This window comes from Anomaloglossus baeobatrachus, chromosome 1 (assembly GCF_048569485.1).
Source record: "Anomaloglossus baeobatrachus isolate aAnoBae1 chromosome 1, aAnoBae1.hap1, whole genome shotgun sequence".
In the NCBI taxonomy this organism is placed as follows: domain Eukaryota; kingdom Metazoa; phylum Chordata; class Amphibia; order Anura; family Aromobatidae; genus Anomaloglossus; species Anomaloglossus baeobatrachus.
In genome coordinates, this window is record NC_134353.1 from 345,308,319 (window position 1) to 345,335,214 (window position 26,896).

Sequence of the window (26,896 nt, forward strand, 5' to 3'; positions counted from 1 at the left end):
CACTCAACCTCCACACTAGAGGGGAGGGGCGGCTGCTTAGCATAAGACATGCACACTAATAAGGCTTGCACTGGGAGCCCATCATATAATGAGTGAAATGCACAGTGTCTGAACTGTAACCTATAAATGACGCCAGAAACCCAGGTCAGGCGGGCAAAACAGCACTATATATAGGTGCATCTCGCACGGATACACGAGACGCATAGTGTCTGAATTAAGGCCTATAAATGACGCACAACACCAGGTCCAGGCGGGTCAGTTAGCACTATGAGTACATAACACATGACAGGCTCACCATTTAACCACCTGAATTCAAAAGGCCCAAACACATCCTGCAAAAATGGATAAAATGTGCCATACCTCAAATAGTGAGATATTAGTTTATATTTTGGCCCAAAATATGTAAGCTCGCAATCCGTTCGTCAAGGATTCTCACACTTGCGAGTCCCTACACTGAATTAGTTAGAAAGAACCATATCAAAAAAATCATTTATCTTGGCTCCTTTTTGGTGTTTTTTTGATATGGTTCTTTGTGGTTTTCCCTCCCAAACCATTCCAACTAAATCTGAACTCAAATATGAAGCTCTTTGCCTTATTCAGTTTGTACTGTGCCTCGAAAGCAGTTTTCGACCACATATGGGGTATTGGCGAACAAGAGAAATTGCGTAAGAAATGTTTGGTCCATTATCTCTTGTTACCCTAGTAAAAATTAAAAATGTGGGGTTAAAGCAAAATTTTGTGGTTAAAAATGTGTTTTTCATCTTCACGGCTCAACGTTATAAAATTCTGTGAAGCAAATGGGGGTTCAAGGAGCTCACCAAACATGTCTAAATTCCTCCTTGAGGGGTCTAGTTTCCAAAATGGTGTCACTTTTGGGGGTGGTTCCACAGTTTAGCCACATCAGGGGTTCTCCAAAAATGACATGGCACCCACCATCAATACCAATTTTACGTTCCAAAGGTCAAATGGTGCTCCTACCCTTCCGAGTCCTGCAGTGCACCCAAACAGTAGATTTCCACCACACATGGAATATCAGCATACTCAGAAGAAACTGCTTAATAAATTGTATTTTCTAAAAATGCTAAATTTGGGGTTAATGTAACATTTTTGTGGGAAAAAGTTAAATTTTCCTTTTTTTTTTCCTTCCACATTGTTTTAGTTCCTGTGAAACACCTAAAGGCTTAATAAACTTTTTGGATGTGGTTTTGAGCACTGTGAGGGGTGCAGTTTTGGGGTATTTTCTGTCACCTACGCCTCTCAATGTCACTTCAAATGTGATATGGTCCCTAAAAATGGTTTTGTTGGAAAAATGAGAAGTTGCTGAAATTTGAACTCATAACTTCCTAACAAAAAAATTATGTTTCAAAAATTGTGCTGATGTAAAGTAAACCTGTGGGAAATGTTGTTTATTAACTATTTTATGTGACATAACTCTCTGGTTTAAGGGCATAAAACTTAAGGGTCTAAAAATTAAAAGTTTGAACATTGCAACATTTTTACCAAATTTCCGATATTTTAGAAACGCAAAAATGTCCTAAATTTACCACTAACATAAAGTACAATATGTCCCGAATAAAACAATGTCAGAATAACTGGGATCCATTGACTCGTTTCGGAGTTATTACTTCATAAACTGACAGTGGTCAGAATTGAAAAATTTAGCCTAGTCAGGAAGGTGAAAACAGGCTGGGGGGCTAATGGGTGTACATTTGTAGAGTTTGTACACATCTTTGTGGATGTAACTTGCCGCTCATAGTAAATGTTACTAATATAGGCATACTTGTATTATTGCGGACCGAAAGTGAGTGGGCGTGACCGGCTGCAGGTAGTGGGTGGGAGATGAGATAGTGGATGTGAATGCTCGAGCTTGGTTAAAATTAATTCTTAAGTCCAAGTAGGCATGGAGTTGTTTATAATAGAAGCGGTAGTCTGGGGAAAGACCCCCAGAGAGGAGTGGTGCAAATGGGGGCATAGCCCCCACCTGCATTGTCAAAGCGACATACTTGTGGCTTAACTGGTAGGAGTGATACCTGTCTTGGCGTGTGTGGCCCAACAGACAGCTTGTATCAGGCCACTCCTTCCAAATGCTGCTTTGATTAAGCAAGGGGGGTCTTCACCCCCCGGGGGTCTTACCCCCAACCACAGCTTCTATTATAAATAACTCCATGCCTACGTTGACTTAAGAATTAATGTTAACTAAGCTCGAGCGGTCACGCCCACTATCTCATCTCCTGCCCACTAACTTCAGCCACACCCACTCTTTTACGGTCCCCGATAATACAAATATGCCGCTAATATATATGAGCTAGCGACATACATCACTGTATAACGTATTGTTTTCCGGTATGTCTCCGTAGGTGGCGGTAAAAGAATAAGAGCTGATGACTGACCCTAACGTAAAAGAATAAGAGCCGATGACTGACCCTAACGTAAAAGAATAAGAGCTAGCGACTGACCCTAACGTAAAAGAATAAGAGCTGGCGACTGACCCTAACGTAAAAGAATAAGAGCTGGCGACTGACCCTAACGTAAAAGAATAAGAGCTGGCGACTGACCCTAACGTAAAAGAATAAGAGCTGGCGACTGACCCTAACGGAAAAGAATAAGAGCTGGCGACTGACCCTAACGGAAAAGAATAAGAGCTGGCGACTGACCCTAACGGAAAAGAATAAGAGCTGGCGACTGACCCTAACGGAAAAGAATAAGAGCTGGCGACTGACCATAACGGAAAAGAATAAGAGCTGGCGACTGACCATAACGGAAAAGAATAAGAGCTGGCGACTGACCCTAACGTAAAAGAATAAGAGCTGGCGACTGACCCTAACGGAAAAGAATAAGAGCTGGCGACTGACCCTAACGGAAAAGAATAAGAGCTGGTGACTGACCCTAACGTAAAAGAATAAGAGCTGGCGACTGACCCTAACGTAAAAGAATAAGAGCTGGCGACTGACCCTAACGGAAAAGAATAAGAGCTGGCGACTGACCCTAACGGAAAAGAATAAGAGCTGGTGACTGACCCTAACGTAAAAGAATAAGAGCTGGCGACTGACCCTAACGAGCTTTGCTTTTACACACAAACTGGATTTTCTTTTTCTATATTTTCCCATATCTTGTTTTTTTTATATACAGATCTATAGTTAGGTGCACAATGTTTACAGTTAGAAACATGTCTGTCACCAATTAGATCTACAACAGCAAAATGTAACATACTAAGGAAAAAGCAAGGACATCCTCCATGTCAGAAGACGCGCGGCTAATCTGCTGCAGACATTACTGCATGTTCCTAACCTAACTCATTCCAGCTATCAGCCCGTTTCCCGCCACTATTTCTATAACCTCCTCTGAGAAGATTCAACCTGGCACGAATTAGTTCCACTTCCGGGTTTATTATATGCGCGCCAGCCCACAACCAATCACACTTGGTGTACTACTCACTGACTGCATGCAAACCGATAAGAAACAAGCTGCTATTGGCTAGTCTTTATTTGCTGGTGATTCGCCGGGAATGCAGATTGGGCGGAGCCAGGCTGTGAGAGAGGATGCGTTTCCTGTGCAGACCTCATTGTAGCCACAGCAGTATACGGTGAAGTTGCTTGTAAGCTCTCCTCGGTGTAAGAACTCTTACCTTCTATGTAAGCAGCGCAGAGAGGCAGCCATAATCGTTGCATGCTGCTTGTGTCCATGTGCTGTGTGATAGGAGAGTCTGTCAGATCCATATTTCAATAATGAGAGCACAATGTGACGCTTGCAGCTCCGGTTGGGGGAGGACATATATATACACATCACAGCTTATATAGGCTGTAAGAACGGCAAGCTAAAGGTAATAATGTGACATGTTCTGTATTTGGAGAGATTTTTACCTCAGTATTTGTACCAAGAGTGAAACAGAAAAAGTATAATAGAAACATGTCACCACTTCTGTATTTATTACACACTCCTGGTTTTGGCTACAAACACTGCGGTAAAAATTCACAAAATACTCAACGTGTGCACGGCGCCTAAAGGTAGCTGTGAATGCCATCAGGTAGGAAGGCATTCTTGGGGCGCCCATCCATTTACCACAGATTACTAGCGGACCAAGGCATGTGAGTTAGGCTATGTGCGCACGTGTGCGTATTGCATGCAGTTACGCTGCGTTCTGCACCGCAGCACAATCTATGAAGATTGTGCATGAGACGTGCGCACGTGGCGTATTAGAATGCAGCGATTCGGCTGCTGCCCGAAGCGTGCGTTCTAGTAAGCGACGTCACTTTCGCGCGCTCTGCATGCTGTCTATAGGGAGAGGCAGCATGCAGAGCGCACAAATTCTGCAGGCACCAAGCGCTTCAGAACAGAGCTTTTCAGCTGCGCTCTGAAGCAGACCTTTTGTGCGCGGTGCAGAGTGCGCACATAGCCTAACTTTTATATTATCAGGTGCAGTCAGAATCACAAACACATTGTATTCCTATCCCAGCTGGATATGATGGTGCTGGACTGTAGGTTATTAGCACCAGTAATGCGAAAGTGAGTCCCAACAGGTAGACCCTTTCAGGCCTGGGAAATTCTTCATCTTTTGTGCTTTTCTTTGTACAGTGGACCCTTTGTTTACAAGAACAATCCTTCCTGGAGGTGCTTATAAACCAAGTTACTCGTCTAGCAAAGCAAGATTTCCCATAGGAAATCATTGGCATGCAGACAATTTGTTCCACAATTTGTTCAATGTCCCACCCTGGTCCCCTATTTTGCCATTCCACACACACACATTATGCTCCCCTTACCTTCCATTCCCTTGCTTGCCTCCTGATTCTTGTAGTTCGCAGATACAGGATGTGTGTCGTGTAACTATCGTGACCGATGCCCCGGAGCTTCCGCTGCCAGAGCACTGACGTGAAAGGCTGGAGCCGCTTGCCTCTGATTGGCCAGCGTGCTGCCTTTGAGTAGCGTCTGACAGTGGAAGTTCCTCAATCATTGTGATGGTTACCCGAAACACATACTGTTCCGGAAAACTACAAGAACCGGGAGGCCGGCGATGGAACGGAAGGTAAGGTGAGCATAATGTGCGTGTGTGTGTAGACTGCAAGAGTGGGTCAGAGCGCAGTGAAAGTACGGTGCCGGAAGTGTGTGCGGTGAGTATTTTCTTGTACTGCAAAAAGCTTGCTTGTAAATGGAGTTACAAATTTACAGCAAGCTTTGCTCGTATAGCGAAATGCTCGCAATCCAGGTTACTCGTAAACTGAGGTTCCACTGTACTTCTATTGCTTCCAAGAGGCACCACTGTTTAGGGAACCTGTCACCAGATTTGCTGACTATAAGCTGCAGGAGTCACCAGTAAGCTCTTATATACAGCATTCTAAAATGCTATATGTGAGCCCACGCCGCTGTCTAGAAAAAAAAAAATTACATAATAATACTTAAACTGTTGGTCCAGATGAATGGCTCCATTCTCCAGGTGCGGCACCTCTTCTTTCTGCCATCTTTATCCACCTTCTCCTGAAGCCAGGGTGCATGATGCGTTTTACGTCATGCACACTCGCCAGCATTGAGGTCTTGCGCAGGCGCACTTTGATCTGCCCTGAGCAAGTATTGAAGTGCGCCTACGCAGGACCTCAATGCCAGCGAGTGTGCATGACGTAAAACGTGTCATGCATCCTGGTTTCAAAAGAATGAGGACAAAGATGGCCAAAAGAGGAGGCGCCGAACCCGGAGAGCGGAGCCACCCATCTGAACCGACCATTAAGGTAAGTATTATAAAGTCATTTTTATGTTCTACACAGCGGCCTGTGCTATATATACCATGTTAGAATGCTGTATATAAGAGCTTACTGGTGATTGCTGCAGCTTAGTCAGCAAATCTGGTGACAGGTTCCCTTTAATATGTTAAATGACGCTGTACGTTTCTGGCAGCCAATTAACACATACTGGCAGGATCGCGCACCATTCTATGTGCTCATTGGCGTGCCTGTGATGTGATCGTGGGGCACCGATGGATTGACATGATAGCTGGCTGTCTGCTGATGAACCCATCCTTGTCATGGCGAGTCTTCTGTGAAAGCTAGTGTTTAGCTGTCGTTCATAGGAAAGTGTGATTTTTTTTTTTTTTTTTATTTTTTTTTTTTCACTATCATCCAAACAGAAGGCAAAAGTTGCACAATCCAACCTTAAGTAGAATTTATTGAGGCAAAAAAAGTTAAATATGTGAGAAGCAGGGCGCTTAATGACAGGATTTTCGCTATACAATACACTGGCCACTTATAGCACAAGCAATCGTATGACTCCAGGTTCAAGGCCCTAACGGGACTTACAAAAACAGTAAAAGGAGAGAGATTTTTTTACAAATATGAAAAAATGAGTTCTAACCCCCACCATTTAAAAATAAAGCAATTTAAAAAAAATATACACATTTGTTATCGCTGAGTTTATAGAATAAATTAATTTGATCGTTAAACAGCATAAAAAGGGAAAAAAATGCCAGAATTACATTTTTTGGTGGGGGGGGGCGGCTGCAGCATTGCAATACAATACCGTACAATGAGGCAATAAAAACACTGTATTTACCCTAAAATCAGCTCAATATGTAAAAAATTAACCCTCACGCAGCCTCATATCCTGAAAATTACATTACCATTACAGGTCTCACAAAATGGAGACACAAGCAAGAATTTTTTTTTAACTTTTTTTTTTTTTTATTCCATTTTGCATTAATTCCTGTGAATCACCTGAAGGGTTAATAAACTTGTTGCATGTGGTTTTGAGCACTTTCAGGGGTGCAGTTTTTAGAATGGTGTCACCTTAAGCCTGCATTATCTGATCGCTTCTATTGATCAAAGCGATGCTTCAGCACCGCTCTGATCAGCAGAATCACTGATCTACTGTGAGAGCCGGCGCTCTCCTGCCATTCAAAGGAAGATGAGGTAAAATATAGAAAGCGCAATAGCATCTTGTCTGTGTTGAAGGGAGATGAGACAGAAAGATAACAGGCTCATCTGCGGTAGTTGTGTGAGCCACAGCCACTTATTAAACATCAAACAGATGCTACAGAGCCATGGACGATATACAAAGCTGGTCGTGAATGGGTAATATGACGTGCTGCTGTACAGAAAAAAACATCCAGATGGAGATCAGATTTTCAATGCGTTTCAGCGAAACCTCTCGCCTTCATCAGGCATAAAAAAAATCACACATCTATATGTACAGCAGCATGGCATATTCCCCATTCGACACCAGCCTTGGGCATTCATAGGACGTGAGATATGACAAACTAAAGAATGTATGTCTGGAACACCAATGGTGTGAACAGGGTGCAAGACTCAAAAATATACAACTAAACAATAGGATAAAGAGTTGCACACCAGTCACAATGTATAGGGGAATAATGAAAAGCATAACTGCTATAGGAATACTAGACTGAAAAATACAATGGACTATGTGAAATAAGTGAAAAATATGAAAATGGTATCTGCATAACTGCTATGAAAAATAGGAATGAGAGATATTTAGCCATTGTATTGATCAATGCAAAGGAGCCCCAAAACCAAACGCCAAGGTAATCTCTATTTTTGGGGTCCCTAACCTATGTGTAACCTCACCTGCAGTTAAAAACTTGCTCTGTATGGGAAGCAAGGGACCAAGCTATATATGTGTGTGAAATAAGACACATGGCTATGGGTGGGGCAGGGTTCTCAGACAAAAAGTGCATACTAACTAAAGAATGTATGTCTGGAACACCAATGGTGTGAACAGGGTGCAAGACTCAAAAATAAAATAATTGTTTAGTTGTATATTGTTTAGTTGTATATTTTTGAGTCTTGCACCCTGTTCACACCATTGGTGTTCCAGACATACATTCTTTAGTTAGTATGCACTTTTTGTCTGAGAACCCTGCCCCACCCATAGCCATGTGTCTTATTTCACACACATATATAGCTTGGTCCCTTGCTTCCCATACAGAGCAAGTTTTTAACTGCAGGTGAGGTTACACATAGGTTAGGGACCCCAAAAATAGAGATTACCTTGGCGTTTGGTTTTGGGACTCCTTTGCATTGATCAATACAATGGCTAAATATCTCTCATTCCTATTTTTCATAGCAGTTATGCAGATACCATTTTCATATTTTTCACTTATTTCACATAGTCCATTGTATTTTTCAGTCTAGTATTCCTATAGCAGTTATGCTTTTCATTATTCCCCTATACATTGTGACTGGTGTGCAACTCTTTATCCTATTGTTTAGTGAGATATGACAGTGACATGGATTATCTGATCCCACATTGTCATGACAACCAATTGGCACCCTGTGATCGCTTACGTGGGGCCACTGTTACATCGCGCTGTCAGTTTGACAGCATACTCTAAAGGGATAACAGGTGCAGGTGGATCGACTATCCACCCTCGTCTGTTAGCTGCACATGTCAACTGATCAGATCAGCTGACATGTGCGAGCCCACATCAAAAGGAGGGAGGCGATATAGGATGTGAATATATAATATATATATATATATATATATATATATATATGTATGTCCTATGTCATTAAGTAGTTAGATGTGATGTCCCTAAAAAAAACAAAGGTTTTGTATATTTTGTTGGAAAATAAATTGCTAATAAATTTTAACCCTTCTAAATTCCTAACAAAATTGTTTTAAATATGACACATATATAATGTAGACCTGGTAAATGTTAACTATTTTGTGTTACACTCATTAAGGACTCAGACCACTTGCAATTAACAAAGGCAAGTTCAAACTGATAAAACATCGGATTGCACTCGCACCAGTGTTAGTCAGGTAGTGTCCATCTGTGATTGATTTCTCATACCATATCTGCATCCAAATAAGAATCGCAGCATGCTGCGTTTGGTAGTGAGACTCTGCTGAAATGCATCTATACAAATCAATGTGCAACATCACCCTGCGCTCTGTCATCTGAGTGCAGTGCAATGTACGCGCAGAGACAGGCCTCTGAGAAGAGGGAGAAAGTGCTGCCTGCCTCTTCTCTGCAGCTGGGATCAGATCACAGTCGCATGACCCTCGGCTCACTCCTGCAGCACAAGGTCATTAGCATATCGCTTCCGATGCTCTCATGTCGGAAGTGAAGCACAAGTGGAATCGAGGTCTTAAGGGCATACAAATTCAAATTTGTGGGGGTTTTTTTCTTTACAAATAAACGCAAATAATATCATCCCAAATTTACCACTAACATAAAGTAAAATATGTCTTGAAAAAATAATCTCAGAATCACAGAGATCCGTAGAAGTGTCCCAGAGATATTACCTTATAAAATGACACTGGTTAGATTTCTAAAATGTTGCTTGGTTATTAAGGTCTAGATTGGCTCCATCACTAATGGATTATGTTTGCTTCTAAACGTCTATGTACCCACGCTGTGTTTTTGCCGCAATTTTTCAGACTTTTTTTTTTTTCTCTTGCAAAATCAATACTTCAAGGAAAAACGCATCCCAGCAAAGTCTGAGAATCCTGAATTGCTGTCCACATGTTGCAGATGTTTTCTATGCAGATTTTGGTGCAGAAAAAATCTGCAGCATGTCAATTCTTTTTGCTTTTTTCCTGCGTCTGATCACTGATATAATCCACTGTAATGCTCTATCACTGAAGTGAATTATATCTGTCAGTGCTGCACTTCATTTGGTATGATCTGTGAGGTGATCCATAGTTCAGTAACCTGGGGTCGTCTTGGTGATGACCCATGGCAGTAATCTGGTCCCTGTGATTACAGGGACCCGATCGTAAGGGAGAGGTAAGCCATTATTCTCCCTGCCTCCTGAATGCTGCGATCACGATTGATCACAGCAGTTAGGGGGTTAAGCTGCCAGGAGCGGCACAGACAACCGCTCCTGGCAGCGAGAGCCGGAGACCCGGTGGCGATCGCAGGGGTACAGCGCAGGAACCACCATGATCGCTATGAAGTGAAAAATGCAAGAACAAGAAAATGTAATAAAAAAGCTTTTTTTTTTCTGCTGTTTTTCCTGCCAAAACATGCAGTTTTGTGTGTAGAAAATCTGTGCACAAATCTGCTACGTGGGCACATAGCGTTACTTTGTAGTTGTTTTTTGTAAAGTGAATATTTGCATTAATCTTTTTTTTTTTTTTTTTTTTTTTTTTTGATGTATAGGACAGTAAATGTCGGACATCTGAGGATTAGCTGCGTTTCATCTGGAGACCTTCTTGCAGATAGTACTATCTTGTACAATGTCATTTCAATTTAATTTCAATATTGAAGAGACGGAAACCAGTCCTGGTGAATGTGAAATAAGCCAACCAAAGGAGGCCAATGACATCAATAGATCACAGCAAAATCCGCATGATGAAAGAAGTGGCTGTGGAAACCACAGTACTAGTGATAAAACAGTATCCTGCAAACCGGCTACTGAGCACCACATACCGGAAGATGTTTCCAGCATGTTAGAAAACACGGTTGTCGAGAGCAGCTTGGGCCTACAGTTTGTAAATGTTTCTGTTGTAGAAATGACATTATCCAGTTCAGACGTGAATAGGGAAGATCTAGTGAACAAATCCATTACGTCTAACTCTGACCTAATTTCCGGTGTATATGAAGGTGGAATGAAAATTTGGGAGTGCACCTTCGATCTTATTAGATATTTTGAAGATGAGGATGTTAGCTTTGAAGGTAAAAGTGTGTTGGATCTCGGTTGCGGAGCTGGATTGTTAGGAATATTCTCCTTGAAGCAAAACGCCAAAGTTGTTCATTTTCAAGATTACAACAGCACTGTGATAGAAAAGATAACCATTCCCAACGTGCTGATAAACTGCGATAGTGACAATTTAACAGAAAATATTGATGGTGTAGCTAGTAAGAAAAGAGCAAAAAAGTCTGATGTGAAATCTGGACTGCTGAACAAGTGTCACTTCTTTTCTGGGGAGTGGTCTCACTTCACCCAATTAATGCAAAATCAAGTGCCTCCTATGAAATATGATATTATTCTAACATCTGAGACCGTGTATAATCCTACCTACTACAGTGCATTGCATGAAGTATTCCAGAACCTATTGGCCAACGATGGAATTGTTTACCTGGCAAGCAAATCCCATTACTTTGGAGTCGGAGGGGGTGTTCATCTATTTGAGACTTTTATTATGGAGAGTAAACTGTTTAATATCCAGACTTTAAAAATCCATAATGATGGACTTCAGAGAATGCTTCTCAGTTTAGTCTTTAAACATAAGTCCTAACAAATATTTGTGTTAAGTTTAAAAAAATCAAGGTATATTGAAAATACTTTTTATGATAAGAATAAGATTGAATTGTGTTAGTAGTATAACTTTTAGAGACTTTTGGAAAACATCGTCAGTATTAAATAGTACTGGTTATCAAAATACTGTTTTTATTTGGGCAAATCATATTACATAATTTCCGTATTTTACAGCTTTGTAAGTTTTCATTTGTTTTGTCACTTGCATCTGCTGGAGGTTACGTGTAGCCGTTGTATTGCCGTTTGTGCAGCAATTTTCTGAAATGTGTCCACAGTTTTACATCATTCTTAACCTACTTACTGTGGATCTGGCTGCTGGAACCACTGTCTGATAACATTGATTGGGCAACCAGGTTTGGCCAAGTTTTTCACCCAGCACACGCAACATTCCAGAGCTGCTGGCCACTATAACGATGAACGAGATTTGAAATACTCGGATTTGCAATACTTGTAACGAGTACTCTCTAATACTCGCGTATTCATTCCGAATAGTGTGTGCAATGCAAATCAATGGGGAATACTCGCAATGTAACAAGTAACCCGAATGCCGCACGATTTGCTAATCGCAGCAATAGTACAGCATTCGGGTTACATGGCAAGTATTCCCCATTGACTTGCATTGCACACACACTATTCGTAATGCATACACGAGTATTAGACATTACTCGTACAAGTATCGCGAATCCGAGTATTTCGAAACTCGCTCATTAGGCTACTAGACTCAGATCAGCTCTGCCAGTGACATGGGGCACAGCAGGAGGCTGCTTTTCCTAGTAGGAGTTCCAGTTACAATGGGAAAACAAACAAACAAATATAATAAATATGTTCTTCAGAGATGTTCCATGATATTTTGGAAGAAAATTTTAAAAATTTTGTAGAGAAATGGTGAAATACATGGAGATAGCTAGAGGGTAGTGATGGGTGGACCTGGTCTGTAAAAGGTCAGAGCCACGCGAATTCAAAAGTACCCATGCACTGACCCAGGGCTCAGAGTTCTCAGGGAACTCAAGGTATCTATCTGGATCTGGCAACTCGGGTAATTAAAAATAAAGGGGAAAAAAAAAGGGAAAAGTAGGTGCGTTACACTGAACGAGTCTCTCATGCGGCTGTAACACTACTTCTGGGGCCGCTCATTATTATCCTTCATACATATGCACTGCTTCACCTGTCCACCAGCAGTCTTGGCGTCTGTGATTTATTTGCAGTCAGACTGTGCCCTCGCCCAGTGTGACAGCGTGTTGGACTGCAACCATTCACAGATGGTGTGTATGTGTCTATATTGGTGTAAAAATAAAAAAAAATGGTGTAGGGTCACCCCCATGTTATGATACTCAGCACATATAAAGCATACGGCTGCAGCCCCCCGCTGTGTTCTTATCTTGGTTGTGTATCGAAATAAGAGGAACCCCATGCGGATCTTTTTTATTTATTTTTTTATTATTTATTAAGAAATAATTTTAAAAACTGCCATGCATTTCCACCCCCCCCCCCCATTCCAATTTTTATACCCAGCCATGATAAAGCAGACGCCGTGTTGTGTCAGTACCTCTGGTCACTTGCCGGACCACCTTTACCTGCTAAAAGTAGCAGTGACAGAGTAATGTTGCAGCTAACCACAAAGTGTCGGGATGCAATAAAATGGCGTCTGGCTCCCCTCCCCCACACACACCCCTTCCCCACAGCTGTCATCTGGCCACACCATAAAAGATGTGATGGGTGTCTGACCGCAGTCTCTTATGACCTGGGTCTACCATATTTGCTGTGTTGTACGTGTCATCCTCTGAGAATGTCAACCCCCCAGTGACAAAAAAAATACACTACATTTTATATTGTTTTGAAATAAATGTTTATAACAAAAGTAAAAATCATGATCTATTCCCTTTTTAAGGTATCTAATTTTCCATTGGGCAAATACCGGGTGAGAGCTACCTAGTTGAAACATAGGTTTAGCATAGCATGTTTGATAGACTGGAAAATGACTAGATGATTTTAATTTTTTCCCCCAAATAGAACACTATGAATACCTTAGGCCTCATTAACACATCTGTTTTAAAATTGTATTGGTGTCATGTTTTGGATCAGTATGTTATCAGTTATAGGGTTCATTTTTGCCATCAGTGTGTTATCGGTGTTTTCGACCAGTGTACAGTCTGTGTCCATTTTTACAATCAGTGTCTCATCAGTGTTTTTCCACGGATGGATAAATAATTTACAAAACATCACCTATAGTTTGCAATGTTAAATATATACAGCACACTGATATCAACCGTGTGCTGTATGTGTTTCATGGACATATAGACTTGTGTTGTCTCTTACATATGATAGCATAAAAAACACATGACTCTGAGTTTGCATGGACACACAGTCCGTGAAAAACCACTATGTAAATATCAGTATAGATTATAATGTTTGTATTGTATCCGTGAAATAAAAGCCCAGATACAAGTACGTCAAACACATACGTCTTAATGAGGCCTCATTGTAATACAGGAAATTCTCTGTACGTCCTTGTGGTGAAGATGAATAATTAGGCTGAGTTCACATGTCCTGTAATCTTATGTTAAATCGGACTCTGCAGAGATTAAAGCAAAAAGTTCGGCGAACATCTGTCTCTCTGTCTGTGTCTTTATACTCACCGATTTACGGTTGCTGCACTGCACAGCTGTCACACTGTTCTGGCGGCTTCTCCTGCTTTTGAAAATGCCGGCTGCTCATTATTCCATCTAGTATTCACTGCTTCCCCTGCCCACCGGCGCCTATGATTGGTTGCAGATAGACGAGCCCCCACGCTGAGTGACAGCTGTCTCACTGCAACCAATCACAACCGCCAATGGGCGAGTCTATATCTTGCTGTAAAATAAATAATTAAAAAAAAAAGACATGCGCTCCTCACCCCCCCCCACCCCCTCCAATTTTGACATAGCCACAGTAAAGCCACACAGCTGAAGGCTCGTATTCTCAGGATGGGGAGCCCCACGTTATGGGGGGTGCCCTAGCCTCAAAATATCAGCCAGCAGCCGCCCGGAAATTGCCGTATCCATTAGATGCAATAGTCCCGGGACTCTACCCGGCTCATCCCAAATTGCCCTGGTGCGGTGGCAATTGGGGTAATAAGGAGTTAATAGCAGCCCATAGCTGCCACTAAGTCCTAGGTTAATCATGGTAGGAGTCTATGAGACTATCCCCATGATTAATCTATCATGAGAGTAAATAAACACGTACACTGAAAAATCCTTTATTTGAAATAAGACAAAAAAAACCACCCTCTTTCACCACTTTATTAACCCCCAAATACCCCTCCAGGTCCGACGTAATCCACAGGAGGTTCCACGACGCTTTCAGCTGTGCTAAATCGGAAGCTGACAAGAGCGGCTGTAGAACACCGCCGCTCATGTGAGTTCCACAGAGCAACTGAAGTGAATCGCGTTGTCAGCGGTGAGGTCACTCAGGTAGTGCCGCGTGTGTGCGTTTATGATGAGGGCAGTAGTGCCAGCGTGTGTGCGGTAATGATGGGGCGGTAGTGACTGCGTGTGTGCGGTGATGATAGGGGCGGTAGTGTGCTGGTGTGTGCGGTGATTATGGGGGTGTTAGTGCCGGTGTGTGCGGCATTCCTTCGCCTGTTTCCTCCTAGATGGTTTTTGAGGGGTTAATATCTCCTCCACATTCAGCTGTTTAACCTGGTCCACACGCAATTCACTTCTTTTAATTCCTGGCTAGATCCAGTATATTTCAAGTAGATGTTGAATAAGGATGTAATATCTGAAATGCGTCCTCTGTGATTGCCATATGGATCTTTGTTTTTAACATGGAGTGTTTTTTATAAGAATAAAATTATGGATTTTTTTTATATTTCTGGACTTGGATGCTGAATTCCTTTTGATCTTTCTAAGTTGGAATTTTTGGCCGGGTTCTGTTTCGTTGCATCGTCTGGGATTACAAGCTTCCAACTACGGGACTGGGTGAGCACAAACATATTTTCTCTGCTTGAATCATGGTTTTCATGCTAGGTATAGAGGTAAAACATGGTGCCATACACTTCTATTGATGTATTGGTTGGAGTAGGCTTATCAATTCCCCACCCACCTCCACCCCTTTCACACAGGGATCTCATTCCATGAAATGGAAGTTCTTGTTGCCAGAATATTTTTTATGTAACATGTATAGAAAGAAAAGACATTAGATACATTTGTAAAAGGGTTACATTAAAAACACAAACTAATAGAACGTTCGGTGGCTCTCCTGCTTAAAGTCAAACCCGATACTAGAAATATAGTGTAATAATCATTTTTGTTTTGTTTTCAATAAAAAAAGGAAAAAAGCAATTTGTTGTAAAACATGCACCATTACTGCATATTCCTTCTCTTGATTTACATTTTGCAACACATTGCAACTATTTTTCTTGTCCATCTGTTGTCGTTAAGAGTAGAGAGCATAAAACGTGAAACATCTGCCCGTGACACTGTATTCGTAATTGGGTAACCTTTCTCATCTGGGACAAAATATCCTTCATGGGTCAATATTTGTTTGTCTGTAAGAGATACAAAATTATATTTAGCTCCAAGCATTAAGACCCAATTAACACAAGTCCATTTTGGCTTTCCTGACAAGTCTGCTTTATAAAAATTGGGTTGTCCTTGTTCTGGAGAGTCTATTCTTAAAGGGAACCTGTCAGCAGAAATGTCCCCTAAAACCTAACAGATTCCCCCTCTGCAGCTCCTGGGCTGCATTCTATAAAGGTCCCTGTTATGATTGTGCCCACTTTCTGACCGAAAAAAAGTGTTTATAAAGTTGTACCTTTTTGGCTTCTGATTCTGTAAATCCGTCACGGGGGCGGGCTGCCTGATGGCTGTTATTCTGCCCCCTGGTCCTGTATGCCGCCCCCATCGCTGATTTCAATACTTCTGGACGCCGCCCACTGCTCCAGCCATCCCCGCGCATGCCCAGTGCCCATCTCTCGGGGATGAGCACTGTGCCCAGTGTCACCGCTGGTGACGTGCACGCAGGGTTAAGATTATGGGCGGTGCTGTGATGTTTATTCCTAAGCAACCGCCCATAATCGCGGGACCGCGCTTTCGGTGTAGTCACTGCTCCGCGCTCTTCCCATCTATTTCCTGCCTCGGGGCAAGATGGGAAGGAGGCGAAGTGAGGTCAGCAGCAGCGCGCTTGCGCAGAAAGAAGCAGGCCGAGGGGGAAAGCGCGGTCCCGCGATTATGGGCGGTTGCTTAGGAATAAACATCACAGCACCGCCCATAATCTTAACCCTGCGTGCACGTCACCAGCGGTGACGCTGGGCACAGTGCTCATCCCCGAGAGATGGGCACTGGGCATGCGCGGGGATGGCTGGAGCAGTGGGCGGCGTCCAGAAGTATTGAAATCAGCGATGGGGGCGGCATACAGGACCAGGGGGCAGAATAACGGCCATCAGGCAGCCCGCCCCCGTGACGGATTTACAGAATCAGAAGCCAAAAAGGTACAACTTTATGAACACTTTTTTTCGGTCAGAAAGTGGGCACAATCATAACAGGGACCTTTCTAGAATGCAGCCCAGGAGCTGCAGAGGGGGAATCTGTTAGGTTTTAGGGGACATTTCTGCTGACAGGTTCCCTTTAAGGTCCCTTTACACACTGAGACTTTCTAGCGATCACAACCTGGCCGGGATCGCTACAAAGTCTCTGGTGAGTCCCTGGTGAGCTGTCAAACAGGCATACCTGGAAAACGACGCAACAGCGATACGGACCTGCAGAACGACCTAGCTAGTCATTGGGGACGTTATAAAGCAGCTTTTTGAAAGGGAAGTTGCTAACTAAGTCGCTGTAAAGGCCCCTTTACACACTGAGACTTTCTAGCGATCATGCTGCACAGCGGGAAACAAAGGACCAAAGAATGGTCCTGAGAGATGTGTAGTGATCAGCAACCTCACAGCAGGGGCCAGGTCGCTGATGTGTTTCACACACTACAATGTCTCTGGGGCGGTCGCTATTACGTCACAAAACTGGTGACGTTACAGCGATGTTGTTTGCGATGTTGCAGCTGTGTTGTGCCAATCTTCTTTAGACAATGCAGTAAATGTGATACCTACAATTATATGTTCAACTATTGAAAGTGGTTGTCTCGTGTGCTAAAATGGATAAAATTGGGAAAAAATGGTAACATGGCAATTTACTCCTTGAGAATGGAGAGGATTTGCAGTCCCAGGCTGGCAAGGAGCTCTATGCTTTACTGCCTGCTAGCGCCACTCTGAAGCTGGCAGGATCATTGGATCTGACTAGTCTCATTATTCCAGCGATTCCCTCATGATGAAAAGGTAAAGCTGCTTCTGATAGCACCATAAGGCCAGAGTCACACTTGTGAGAAACTCGCGCAAGTCTCGCATCGCATCACCTGGCACGGCTGCACACTCTCCAGACAGGAGCACCTCAGCTGCATAGAAATACATGCAGCTGACCCGCTCCTGTCCGGAGAGTGGGCGGCCATGCCAGGTGATGAGATACGAGACTCACGCGAGTCTCTCGCAAGTGTGAATCTGGCCTTAGAGAGTTTTCAGATGAGACCAGTTGGGCAAACATGCTGCTGGTCTGAACTGTCAATCTTCAAGATCGCTCCACCCTCCCCCAATAGCAGGAAAGTGAGGGCCAGAAACAGTGCACTCCTAAGGCTGGAATCACCCGAACGTATGAAAAAACGGTCCCGTTCTCTTCCAGGAGAGTCAGACGAGTGATATCCGTGTGGTAGTCTGTGAGTGCTATGCAAGTGGGTGATTTTTTTTTTTCCTCATCCATGTGCTGTCCTGATGCAATCTGTTTTTTTCTCAGCAACAATTTGTGTTACTTAGTGCTTACTGAGTGCTATAGAGCCAGTAATACAAGATAGAAACAGTGATTATGTGTTTTTTTTCTCCATTGGTACCTGGCTGTGTCTGACAGCAAAGGACTGAACCTGCTCCTATGAGGTGGCAGGAGCTTTAACGTTGCACAGTACATTTACAATGGTGTAGGGTCACAGCCCAGGACCAAGTGTCATAAATTTGGAGCACTTAGTAGTTATTGGGTTAAAGGGTTGGACATTGATTTACAGTATAGACATTAGAAAGATGGCTAGAGCATTGAAAGGCTTATATGCCTTCATTCACCAGCTGTGAAAATAATCGCTCATGGGTGCTGCCCCATAAAGTAACATTGGTCCTAGTGGAATGTGATTATTTTTTTCTTTCTTTCATTCCACTCGCACAGTTTTTCTCGCCATGTGTGCTAGGCCTTAGACTCACACTTCCTCTATGTTTTTAGCACTGCTCCTTATCAGTAGAGGCCGGGTTAAATATTGTGGCATATCGTACTCTATGGCTGCTGTCACAAACCACCGGGGGGGTCACTCAGAAATCCCCCGCGCTGGCTACCAGTACGTCACAACCTGGGGGTAACAAGTGGGTGTCACCCCTCCTTTATACCTCCCGACCGACAGACAGAGCACGTGACGCGCTCTCTAGCGCCCCTCTTATAGTCAGGCCAATTATGGAATTGCCCGACAATAAGCAAGGAGGCCGCTATACTACTTATGCCGATTATTGAAGGGTCCCCGGTGAGAGTAGGGTATATATTCCCCCGACCTCCGCGGGCGGAATATATAAAACCTCCCCGAATCTCACTGGCCTCCCCACAATAATCCTTGGCACAACTCGCTGCCACCAACCGCTTCACGGTAACTATTAGCCGAACACACAGACGTGGGATTCAAGATCGAGATAACAGAACAGCCCAAGATTAATTATATAATTTAATCAGCCTAAAGCACACTAGAAACTACAATATATACAATAGGAGATCTACAGAATATACATAGGTCAGAGTACAGTTACAGATAAAGCATGGTTTACAAACAGGTATGCAATTCAATCAGTTACCTTGTGCGTCTGGCCACAGGGGGGCGCTGTAGACCAGGTTTCCAGGAACTCCCACAGATGTTTCCTACACGTGACCCCCAGCGAAAGAACCCTGGAAAATGGCCGAAGTAGGGTTATCAACCTGGGCAAATCCAGGTCCCCTCCTACCTTAGTGACCTCAGAGGGAGCACTGCTCCACCCCTGGCTGGAGTTATGGACAAAATCCACAACATGGAATATGGCCATAACTTGGCCTGGGAGCGTCGTAGGCGGACGCCAACGCTCTCATTGTGACAGCTATGAATTTAGCTACAGAATGAGAGGACTCGTGACTTGTCTACTAGTTCCACATTGGCTGATATCACGCCTGGGGTATTTCCCAAGCTCCCGCTCCCATAAAAAGGGTGTGCCAGCATCGTCCGCATGCGGAGACACCATTTTTATGGTTGCCATATTTATCGGAAATATGGCTTGCGAGATATGAACCATTTTTTACTGGAGTCGTTCTGTCTGGATACTTCCAAGCTTGCTAATTAGATAGCAGCTCCTACCACAGGGTCACGGCAGGGAGTCATCCTGTGTCCATTGTTCCCACATCATCTCATCTCCATATCACAGGAGATGGCCATGGAGGTGTAACACCTTCACAGATGCTGGACATTGAGAACAAGAAGGGAGGGGGGCACTGCCAGGGAGTGATGAGCGATTATGACTGGAAGTCATAATTCATCTTCATATCCCGGGATTTGCCTCACACCTCCCCCCTTTTGAGGGCGCTAGGGGGCAGCACACTCCGGTGTTCCCCCGTGCGCCCGTCCGCGACCTCTCCTTGTCGGGACAGCCCGTCTGCGTTACCGTGGTCACGGCCCCTTTTGTGGCGAATGGTGAAGTTGTATTGCTGGAGCGCAAGGCTCCATCGCAACAATCGCCCATTCGTCCCAGAGACGGTGTGCAACCAGCTGAGGGGATTGTGGTCCGTCTCCACGATGAAGTGGCGCCCGTATCGATAGGGTTGCAGACGCTGCAGGGCCCACACTATGGCCAGGCACTCCTTCTCCATCGTGGAATAGGCCACTTCCCTTGGTAACAGCTTCCTGCTCAGGTACAAGACTGGGTGCTCTTGGCTCGCAGAGTCCACCTGGCTGAGCACCGCACCGAGGCCGAAGTCACTGGCGTCGGTCTGTACTACAAACGGCCGCGTGAAGTCGGCTGCCTGTAGCACGGGCGGGCTGGACAGGGCGTCCTTTAGGGCCTGGAAGGCTGTCTCGCAGTCCATTGTCCAATCGACTGCAGAGGGCAGCTTCTTCTTGGTGAGGTCCGTCAAGGGCTTTGCCAGGCTACTATAGCGTGGAACAAACCTCCTATAGTACCCGGCGGTCCCTAAGAAGGACATCACCTGCTTCTTGGTCCTGGGGGTGGGCCAGGATGCGATGGCCTCCACTTTCTCAGGCTCGGGCTTCAGTGTTCTCCCGCCTACCCGGTGACCGAGGTACTGGACCTCGCTCATGGCCAGCTGACACTTTCCCGGCTTGATGGTCAAACCTGCCCGGTGGATCCGCCTGAGCACCTGTGCTAGATGCTCTAGGTGGTCCTCCCAGGTGGGACTGAAGACGGCAATGTCATCCAGGTACGCGGCCGCGTACCCTTCAAGTCCCTTGAGCAGGGTGTTGACCATCCGCTGGAAAGTGGCAGGGGCATTCCTCATCCCGAATGGCATCACCGTGGACTCGTATAGTCCAAATGGGGTAATAAAGGCAGAGCGTTCCCTGGCCTTGCGAGTCAGGGGGATCTGCCAATATCCCCGGCTCAGGTCCATGATGGTCAGGTACTGAGCCCCGGCCAACTGATCGAGCAGGTCATCGATGCGTGGCATTGGGTACGCATCGGCGACCGTGACAGCATTGAGCCCCCTGTAGTCCACGCAGAACCGAGTGGTTCGGTCCTTCTTAGGGACGAGGACTACAGGCGAGGCCCAAGCGCTGTTGGATGCCTGGATCACCCCCAGCTTCAGCATCTCGTCAATCTCCTGGCGCATGTGTTGCTGCACCTCCAGGGAGACCCGATATGCTGAACGCCTGATCGGGGGATGATCCCCAGTGTCCACGTGATGGACAGCCAAGTAAGTCCTTCCAGGCTGGCTGGTAAACAACCCCCGGAAGGGGTGTAGGGTGGCCCACAGCTGGGACCGTTGGTCCTCCAAGAGCTGGTGGCCAACCTCCACATCCTCAATGGATCCGCCTGCCCTAACCTGGGCTAGCATATCCAAGAGGGTTTCCGCTTCTCCCTCCTCGGGCAGGTTGCACACGGGGAGCGCACATGCCTCCCGCTCATGATGTGCCTTCATCATGTTCACATGGAAGGGCTTCCGCCTTCCACGGGCAGGGTCCAGGGTGACCAGGTACGTCACAGGGTTGAGCTGCTGGTACACGAGGTATGGGCCTTCCCAGGCTGCCTGAAGCTTGTCCTGTGGTACGGGGACCAGTACCCACACCTTTTGACCCACTTGGTAGGTCCTCTCACAAGCGTTCTGGTCGTACCAACGCTTCTGATCGGCCTGGGCTTGAGCCATATTGTCGTGTACCAGTTGCGTCAAGGCCTGCATTTTGTCCCGGAAGCGCATGACATACTCGATAACCGACACTCCAGGGGTGGCCAAATCCCCTTCCCAAGCCTCTTTCACCAGAGCCAGGGGGCCCCGCACACGTCGCCCGTACAGGAGCTCAAACGGTGAGAATCCTGTTGAGGCCTTTGGAACCTCCCGGTAAGCAAATAACAGGTGTGGGAGATACCGCTCCCAGTCACGCCCATGGGAGTCGACCAACATCTTAAGCATCTGCTTTAAGGTGCCATTGAACCGCTCGCACAGGCCATTAGTCTGTGGATGGTACGGGCTGGCCACCAGATGTCGCACCTGGACTTGCTTACAGAGGGCCTCCATCAGCTGGGACATGAATTGGGTCCCCCGGTCAGTGAGCATTTCCTGGGGAAAACCCACTCGGGAGAAAATCTCCAGCAATGCGGTGGCCACCTTGTCAGCCCGAATGGACGACAAGGCCACTGCTTCTGGGTACCGGGTGGCATAGTCCACTACCGTCAGTATGAAGCGTTTCCCGGAGCTGCTGGGGATGGCCAGCGGGCCGACCAGATCCACAGCCACCCTCCTGAAAGGCTCATCGATGATGGGCAGAGATACCAGTGGGGCTTTGGGGCGTGGCCCCGCCTTCCCCACTCTCTGACAGGTTTCACACGAACGGCAGTAGGCAGCCACATCGGCCCCCATTTTTGGCCAGTAGAAATGCTGGTTTAACCTGGCCTTGGTCTTAGCGATCCCTAGGTGTCCGGCCATCGGAATCTCATGTGCGGTCTGCAACAACTCCGTCCGGAACGGATAGGGTACCACCAACTGTCGGTCCCTGGGCCACGCCTCCGGTGAACCCTGCTGGACCGTGACCCGGTACAGCCGTCCTTGGTCCCAGACCACTCGCTCCGAGTCCGAGGGAGGCTGTGCCGCCTGCTCCTTAAGAGCTTTCAGGCTGTCGTCAGCTTCTAACGCTGCCTGAAACCCCTGACTAGATGTGGCCAGAATCGACGAGACTGTCACATCTTCGGTCAGTACCCCGGGACCTGTGTCCTGGCCTCCACCTGACTCGGCTGCCACTTGGTCAGAAGGGGAAGAGCTATCGGACCTCCGGGAGGCCCCTTGGCTTCCAGCACTCCCACTGCGGGTGACAGCGGCCACAGCCGCTGCGACCATGGGTCGTGCCTGCTCCTCCTCCGTTCCTGACCAAGTCGCCGGTTCAGGCAGACCTACCTGGCTTCCTGACACCCCGGTTGTGGGGGAACCATGCACCGAGATCTTACCTGGGAGCACTTCCGCTCCTGGACCGGCCCCAATCTCACCTGCCTGTTCCCCTCCTGCAGCAACAGAACCCCGCTGTGAAATCTCTGGGGACCCCACATTTGCTGTGGTAGCCCCCACCCCACACACTGGTCCTCCCCCTGCAGCACCCTGCTCTCTGCTTATCCCTGCAGAGGGCAACAGATCCCAGCTCACTGGCTGGTTACTTGTAGAGGCATTGTCACACCTTTCTCTGACCCCCTCCCCTGTCACAGCTGCAGCTGTGTGTGTGTCTATGGTGTCTGTGCAAGCAGAAATATCAGAGTTCACTCCCTCCTCCCTTACATCATTCATAGATAACACATTAACATTGTCAGGAGTCATGTCAGTACTGGCTGAAGGTTCAGCCCTTGGGGGGGGCCCAAACTGGGAGGTTATCTGCCCCAAATCTGTCCCAAGTAGCACGTTTGCAGGGATCCGATCAGTTACCCCCACCTCTCTCACCCCTCGCCCTGCGCCCCAGTCCACATAAATGTCAGCAACAGGCAGCGCCGGGTCAATGCCTCCAATCCCGGAGACAGCGAGGGTTTTTCCAGGGATCAAGTCTTGGGGGGACACCATCTCAGGCCGCACCAGAGTCACCTCCGAGGCGCTGTCTCGCAGTCCTATGGTCACAGACTGGCCGACGGTGACAGGTTGGAAGCTGTCCAGGGACCTACCACCACCCCCACCCACACAATACACCTTGGGCGGCCCTTGGGACGGGGACGGAGCCGGGGCCTTGGGACGCTGAGGGCACATGGCCTTGAAGTGTCCAGGTAGGTTGCACTGGTGGCACCGTCTTGGCTCTGCCACGGGCCTGGAGAGGGGAGTTGAGGGGGACACCCCCTGCAGTCTAGGGGCAGGTGGGGCAGTCGCAGAATTCATCTTACCCCCTCTCCAGGTGCTGCTGGTGGCTGCTCTCCTGGCCTCAGGAGCCCGATTGTTGGTGTAGTCATCGGCCAGGGCAGCTGTAGCCGTGGACCCCTTTGGCTTCTGGTCTCGGATGAACTGGCGGAGATCCTCAGGGCAGTTCCACAAGAGTTGCTCCGTGATGAACAAGTCCAGGATCTCCGGTCCGGTGGAAAGCTGCAGGCCTTGGGTCCAGTGGTCGGCAGCTCGGGCAAGTGCCCGCCTGTGGTCAGCCCAGGAGTCCTTTGGTCCCTTCTGTAGGCTCCGGAACTTCTTGCGGTAGGACTCTGGAGTGAGGTTGTACTGTTGGATCAGGGCCCGCTTGATGGTGTCGTAGCCCTGATCTGCCTCAGCAGGCAAGTCCCCAAGGATATCCAGGGCCTTACCCCTTAAACGGGGGGTCAGGTATTTGGCCCACTGGTCCTTGTCCAGATGGTGCTGCAGGCAAGTCCGTTCAAAAGCAGTCAAGAAAGAGTCCAAGTCTCCATCCTTCTCCAGCACTGGGAAGTCCTCAACATGGACCTTTGGAAGTTTGGTGTTTTGAAGGTCACATGTGGCTGATGAGGGCCGGAGCTGAGCTAGCTGCAGCTGGTAGTCACGGTCTGCCTGTCGCTCTCGCTCTTCACGCGCTGCCTGCCGCTCCGCAGCCTCACGCGCTGCTTGCCGTTCCGCAGCCTCAGCGTCACGCGCTGCTTGCCGCTCCGCAGCCTCAGCGTCACGCGCTGCCTGTCGCCCACGCTCGGCCATGAGTATCTCGTAGGTATCCCGGTCTCCAGCCATAAGCCTGGCCAAGGCAGCTTGAAGGAGGGCCTCTGCACCTCTCAGGCCGGAGGGATTGGCAAGTGGTGATCTGCGGCACGCTGCAGAGCCAGGTGATTCACTGTCCATTGCAGAGCGGAGGGCTGGCATCTGGCTGGTTGAGGACCCTTGGGTGAGCTGCTCCTCATCTTGTCCATAATTGCCAGGTTGTGCAATGTCCTCTGCAGAGCTGTTCTCTGGCGTCGGGCTCTTGGAGGGCTCGTGGACAACCTCCTCATTACTGTCCACAGCACCGTCCTCCCTCTCTTCGGCTCCTGCTTTAGCATTGGCCAGTTGCCTAGCTCTGCTCCTGGTGCCATCAGCCATTCTTGCAGACTTTTGGTCACTGACACAGAACTGACACCTGATGCCTCCACACACCTTACAGTATCTGCACTCTGACACTCTAGTGTTGAGCTAGTCTGAAGACCCCAGCAGCCACAGCTGCTGCAGGCAGTCTTTAGTGTCTGGGAGTATGGGTCTCACACTCACACACACTATTATCTCGATCCCACCGCTATGCCACCAATATGTCACAAACCACCGGGGGGGTCACTCAGAAATCCCCCGCGCTGGCTACCAGTACGTCACAATCGGGGGGTAAACAAGTGGGTGTCACCCCTCCTTTATACCTCCCGACCGACAGACAGAGCACGTGACGCGCTCTCTAGCGCCCCTCTTATAGTCAGGCCAATTATGGAATTGCCCGACAATAAGCAAGGAGGCCGCTATACTACTTATGCCGATTATTGAAGGGTCCCCGGTGAGAGTAGGGTATATATTCCCCCGACCTCCGCGGGCGGAATATATAAAACCTCCCCGAATCTCACTGGCCTCCCCACAATAATCCTTGGCACAACTCGCTGCCACCAACCGCTTCACGGTAACTATTAGCCGAACACACAGACGTGGGATTCAAGATCGAGATAACAGAACAGCCCAAGATTAATTATATAATTTAATCAGCCTAAAGCACACTAGAAACTACAATATATACAATAGGAGATCTACAGAATATACATAGGTCAGAGTACAGTTACAGATAAAGCATGGTTTACAAACAGGTATGCAATTCAATCAGTTACCTTGTGCGTCTGGCCACAGGGGGGCGCTGTAGACCAGGTTTCCAGGAACTCCCACAGATGTTTCCTACACGTGACCCCCAGCGAAAGAACCCTGGAAAATGGCCGAAGTAGGGTTATCAACCTGGGCAAATCCAGGTCCCCTCCTACCTTAGTGACCTCAGAGGGAGCACTGCTCCACCCCTGGCTGGAGTTATGGACAAAATCCACAACATGGAATATGGCCATAACTTGGCCTGGGAGCGTCGTAGGCGGACGCCAACGCTCTCATTGTGACAGCTATGAATTTAGCTACAGAATGAGAGGACTCGTGACTTGTCTACTAGTTCCACATTGGCTGATATCACGCCTGGGGTATTTCCCAAGCTCCCGCTCCCATAAAAAGGGTGTGCCAGCATCGTCCGCATGCGGAGACACCATTTTTATGGTTGCCATATTTATCGGAAATATGGCTTGCGAGATATGAACCATTTTTTACTGGAGTCGTTCTGTCTGGATACTTCCAAGCTTGCTAATTAGATAGCAGCTCCTACCACAGGGTCACGGCAGGGAGTCATCCTGTGTCCATTGTTCCCACATCATCTCATCTCCATATCACAGGAGATGGCCATGGAGGTGTAACACCTTCACAGATGCTGGACATTGAGAACAAGAAGGGAGGGGGGCACTGCCAGGGAGTGATGAGCGATTATGACTGGAAGTCATAATTCATCTTCATATCCCGGGATTTGCCTCACAGCTGCGATTCCACTTCCATCCCTTAAAGGCCAAGTTCTCTCAAACAGAATACATTGATAAAAAGGGGATTCAGGTTGGAGCAGGTTGTCACCTACACATAGGATAGATTAAAATTTTTAGATTTGGTCTAGATCGGTTTTAGCTGCTGATCAGCAGAATAGGGTATTTGTGTCCCAGCAGTATGCATACTCAGCCGCTACTCTAATCATACACTATTTACACACAACCATGGATGTCAATGGACACCCATATATACGAGTGACACGAAAAGACAGTAAAAAAGACACTTTTATTAATATTGATTAAAACAATTAAAACAGACAAAAGGTACCGTGAACAGAGAGGGACACAGTCAGGAAAGAATTTACCAAAAAATTTGATGGTTTTTCAGGTGACCAAAATTATA

General features: G+C 46.7%; 2 protein-coding genes across 4 annotated transcripts in view; one reads left to right on the forward strand and one right to left on the reverse strand.

Annotated features, from left to right (window-relative positions):
• The first annotated feature begins 3,520 nt into the window (after positions 1 to 3,520).
• METTL18 (methyltransferase 18, RPL3 N3(tau)-histidine) lies at positions 3,521 to 11,753 on the forward strand. 3 transcript variants are annotated; one of them, XM_075352396.1, is made up of 2 exons: positions 3,521 to 3,595; positions 10,109 to 11,753. In XM_075352396.1, exon 2 carries the CDS (start codon positions 10,186 to 10,188, stop codon positions 11,185 to 11,187), a length of 1,002 nt encoding a protein of 333 aa, XP_075208511.1. In that variant the 5' UTR covers positions 3,521 to 3,595; positions 10,109 to 10,185; the 3' UTR covers positions 11,188 to 11,753. The 3 variants fall into 3 exon arrangements, with proteins under 3 accessions (XP_075208511.1, XP_075208509.1, XP_075208510.1); XM_075352394.1 differs by having other exon boundaries at positions 3,524 to 3,611; XM_075352395.1 differs by having other exon boundaries at positions 3,527 to 3,632.
• A 2,391-nt stretch (positions 11,754 to 14,144) lies between these two features.
• Positions 14,145 to 26,896, reverse strand: part of LOC142292503 (flavin reductase (NADPH)-like) — a 50,167-nt gene continuing 37,415 nt past the window's right edge. Inside the window, exon 5 of the mRNA XM_075337779.1 lies at positions 14,145 to 15,735. Coding sequence (XP_075193894.1) covers positions 15,575 to 15,735 — 161 coding nt within the window. The 3' untranslated portion in view covers positions 14,145 to 15,574. The remainder of the gene's footprint in view (positions 15,736 to 26,896) is intronic.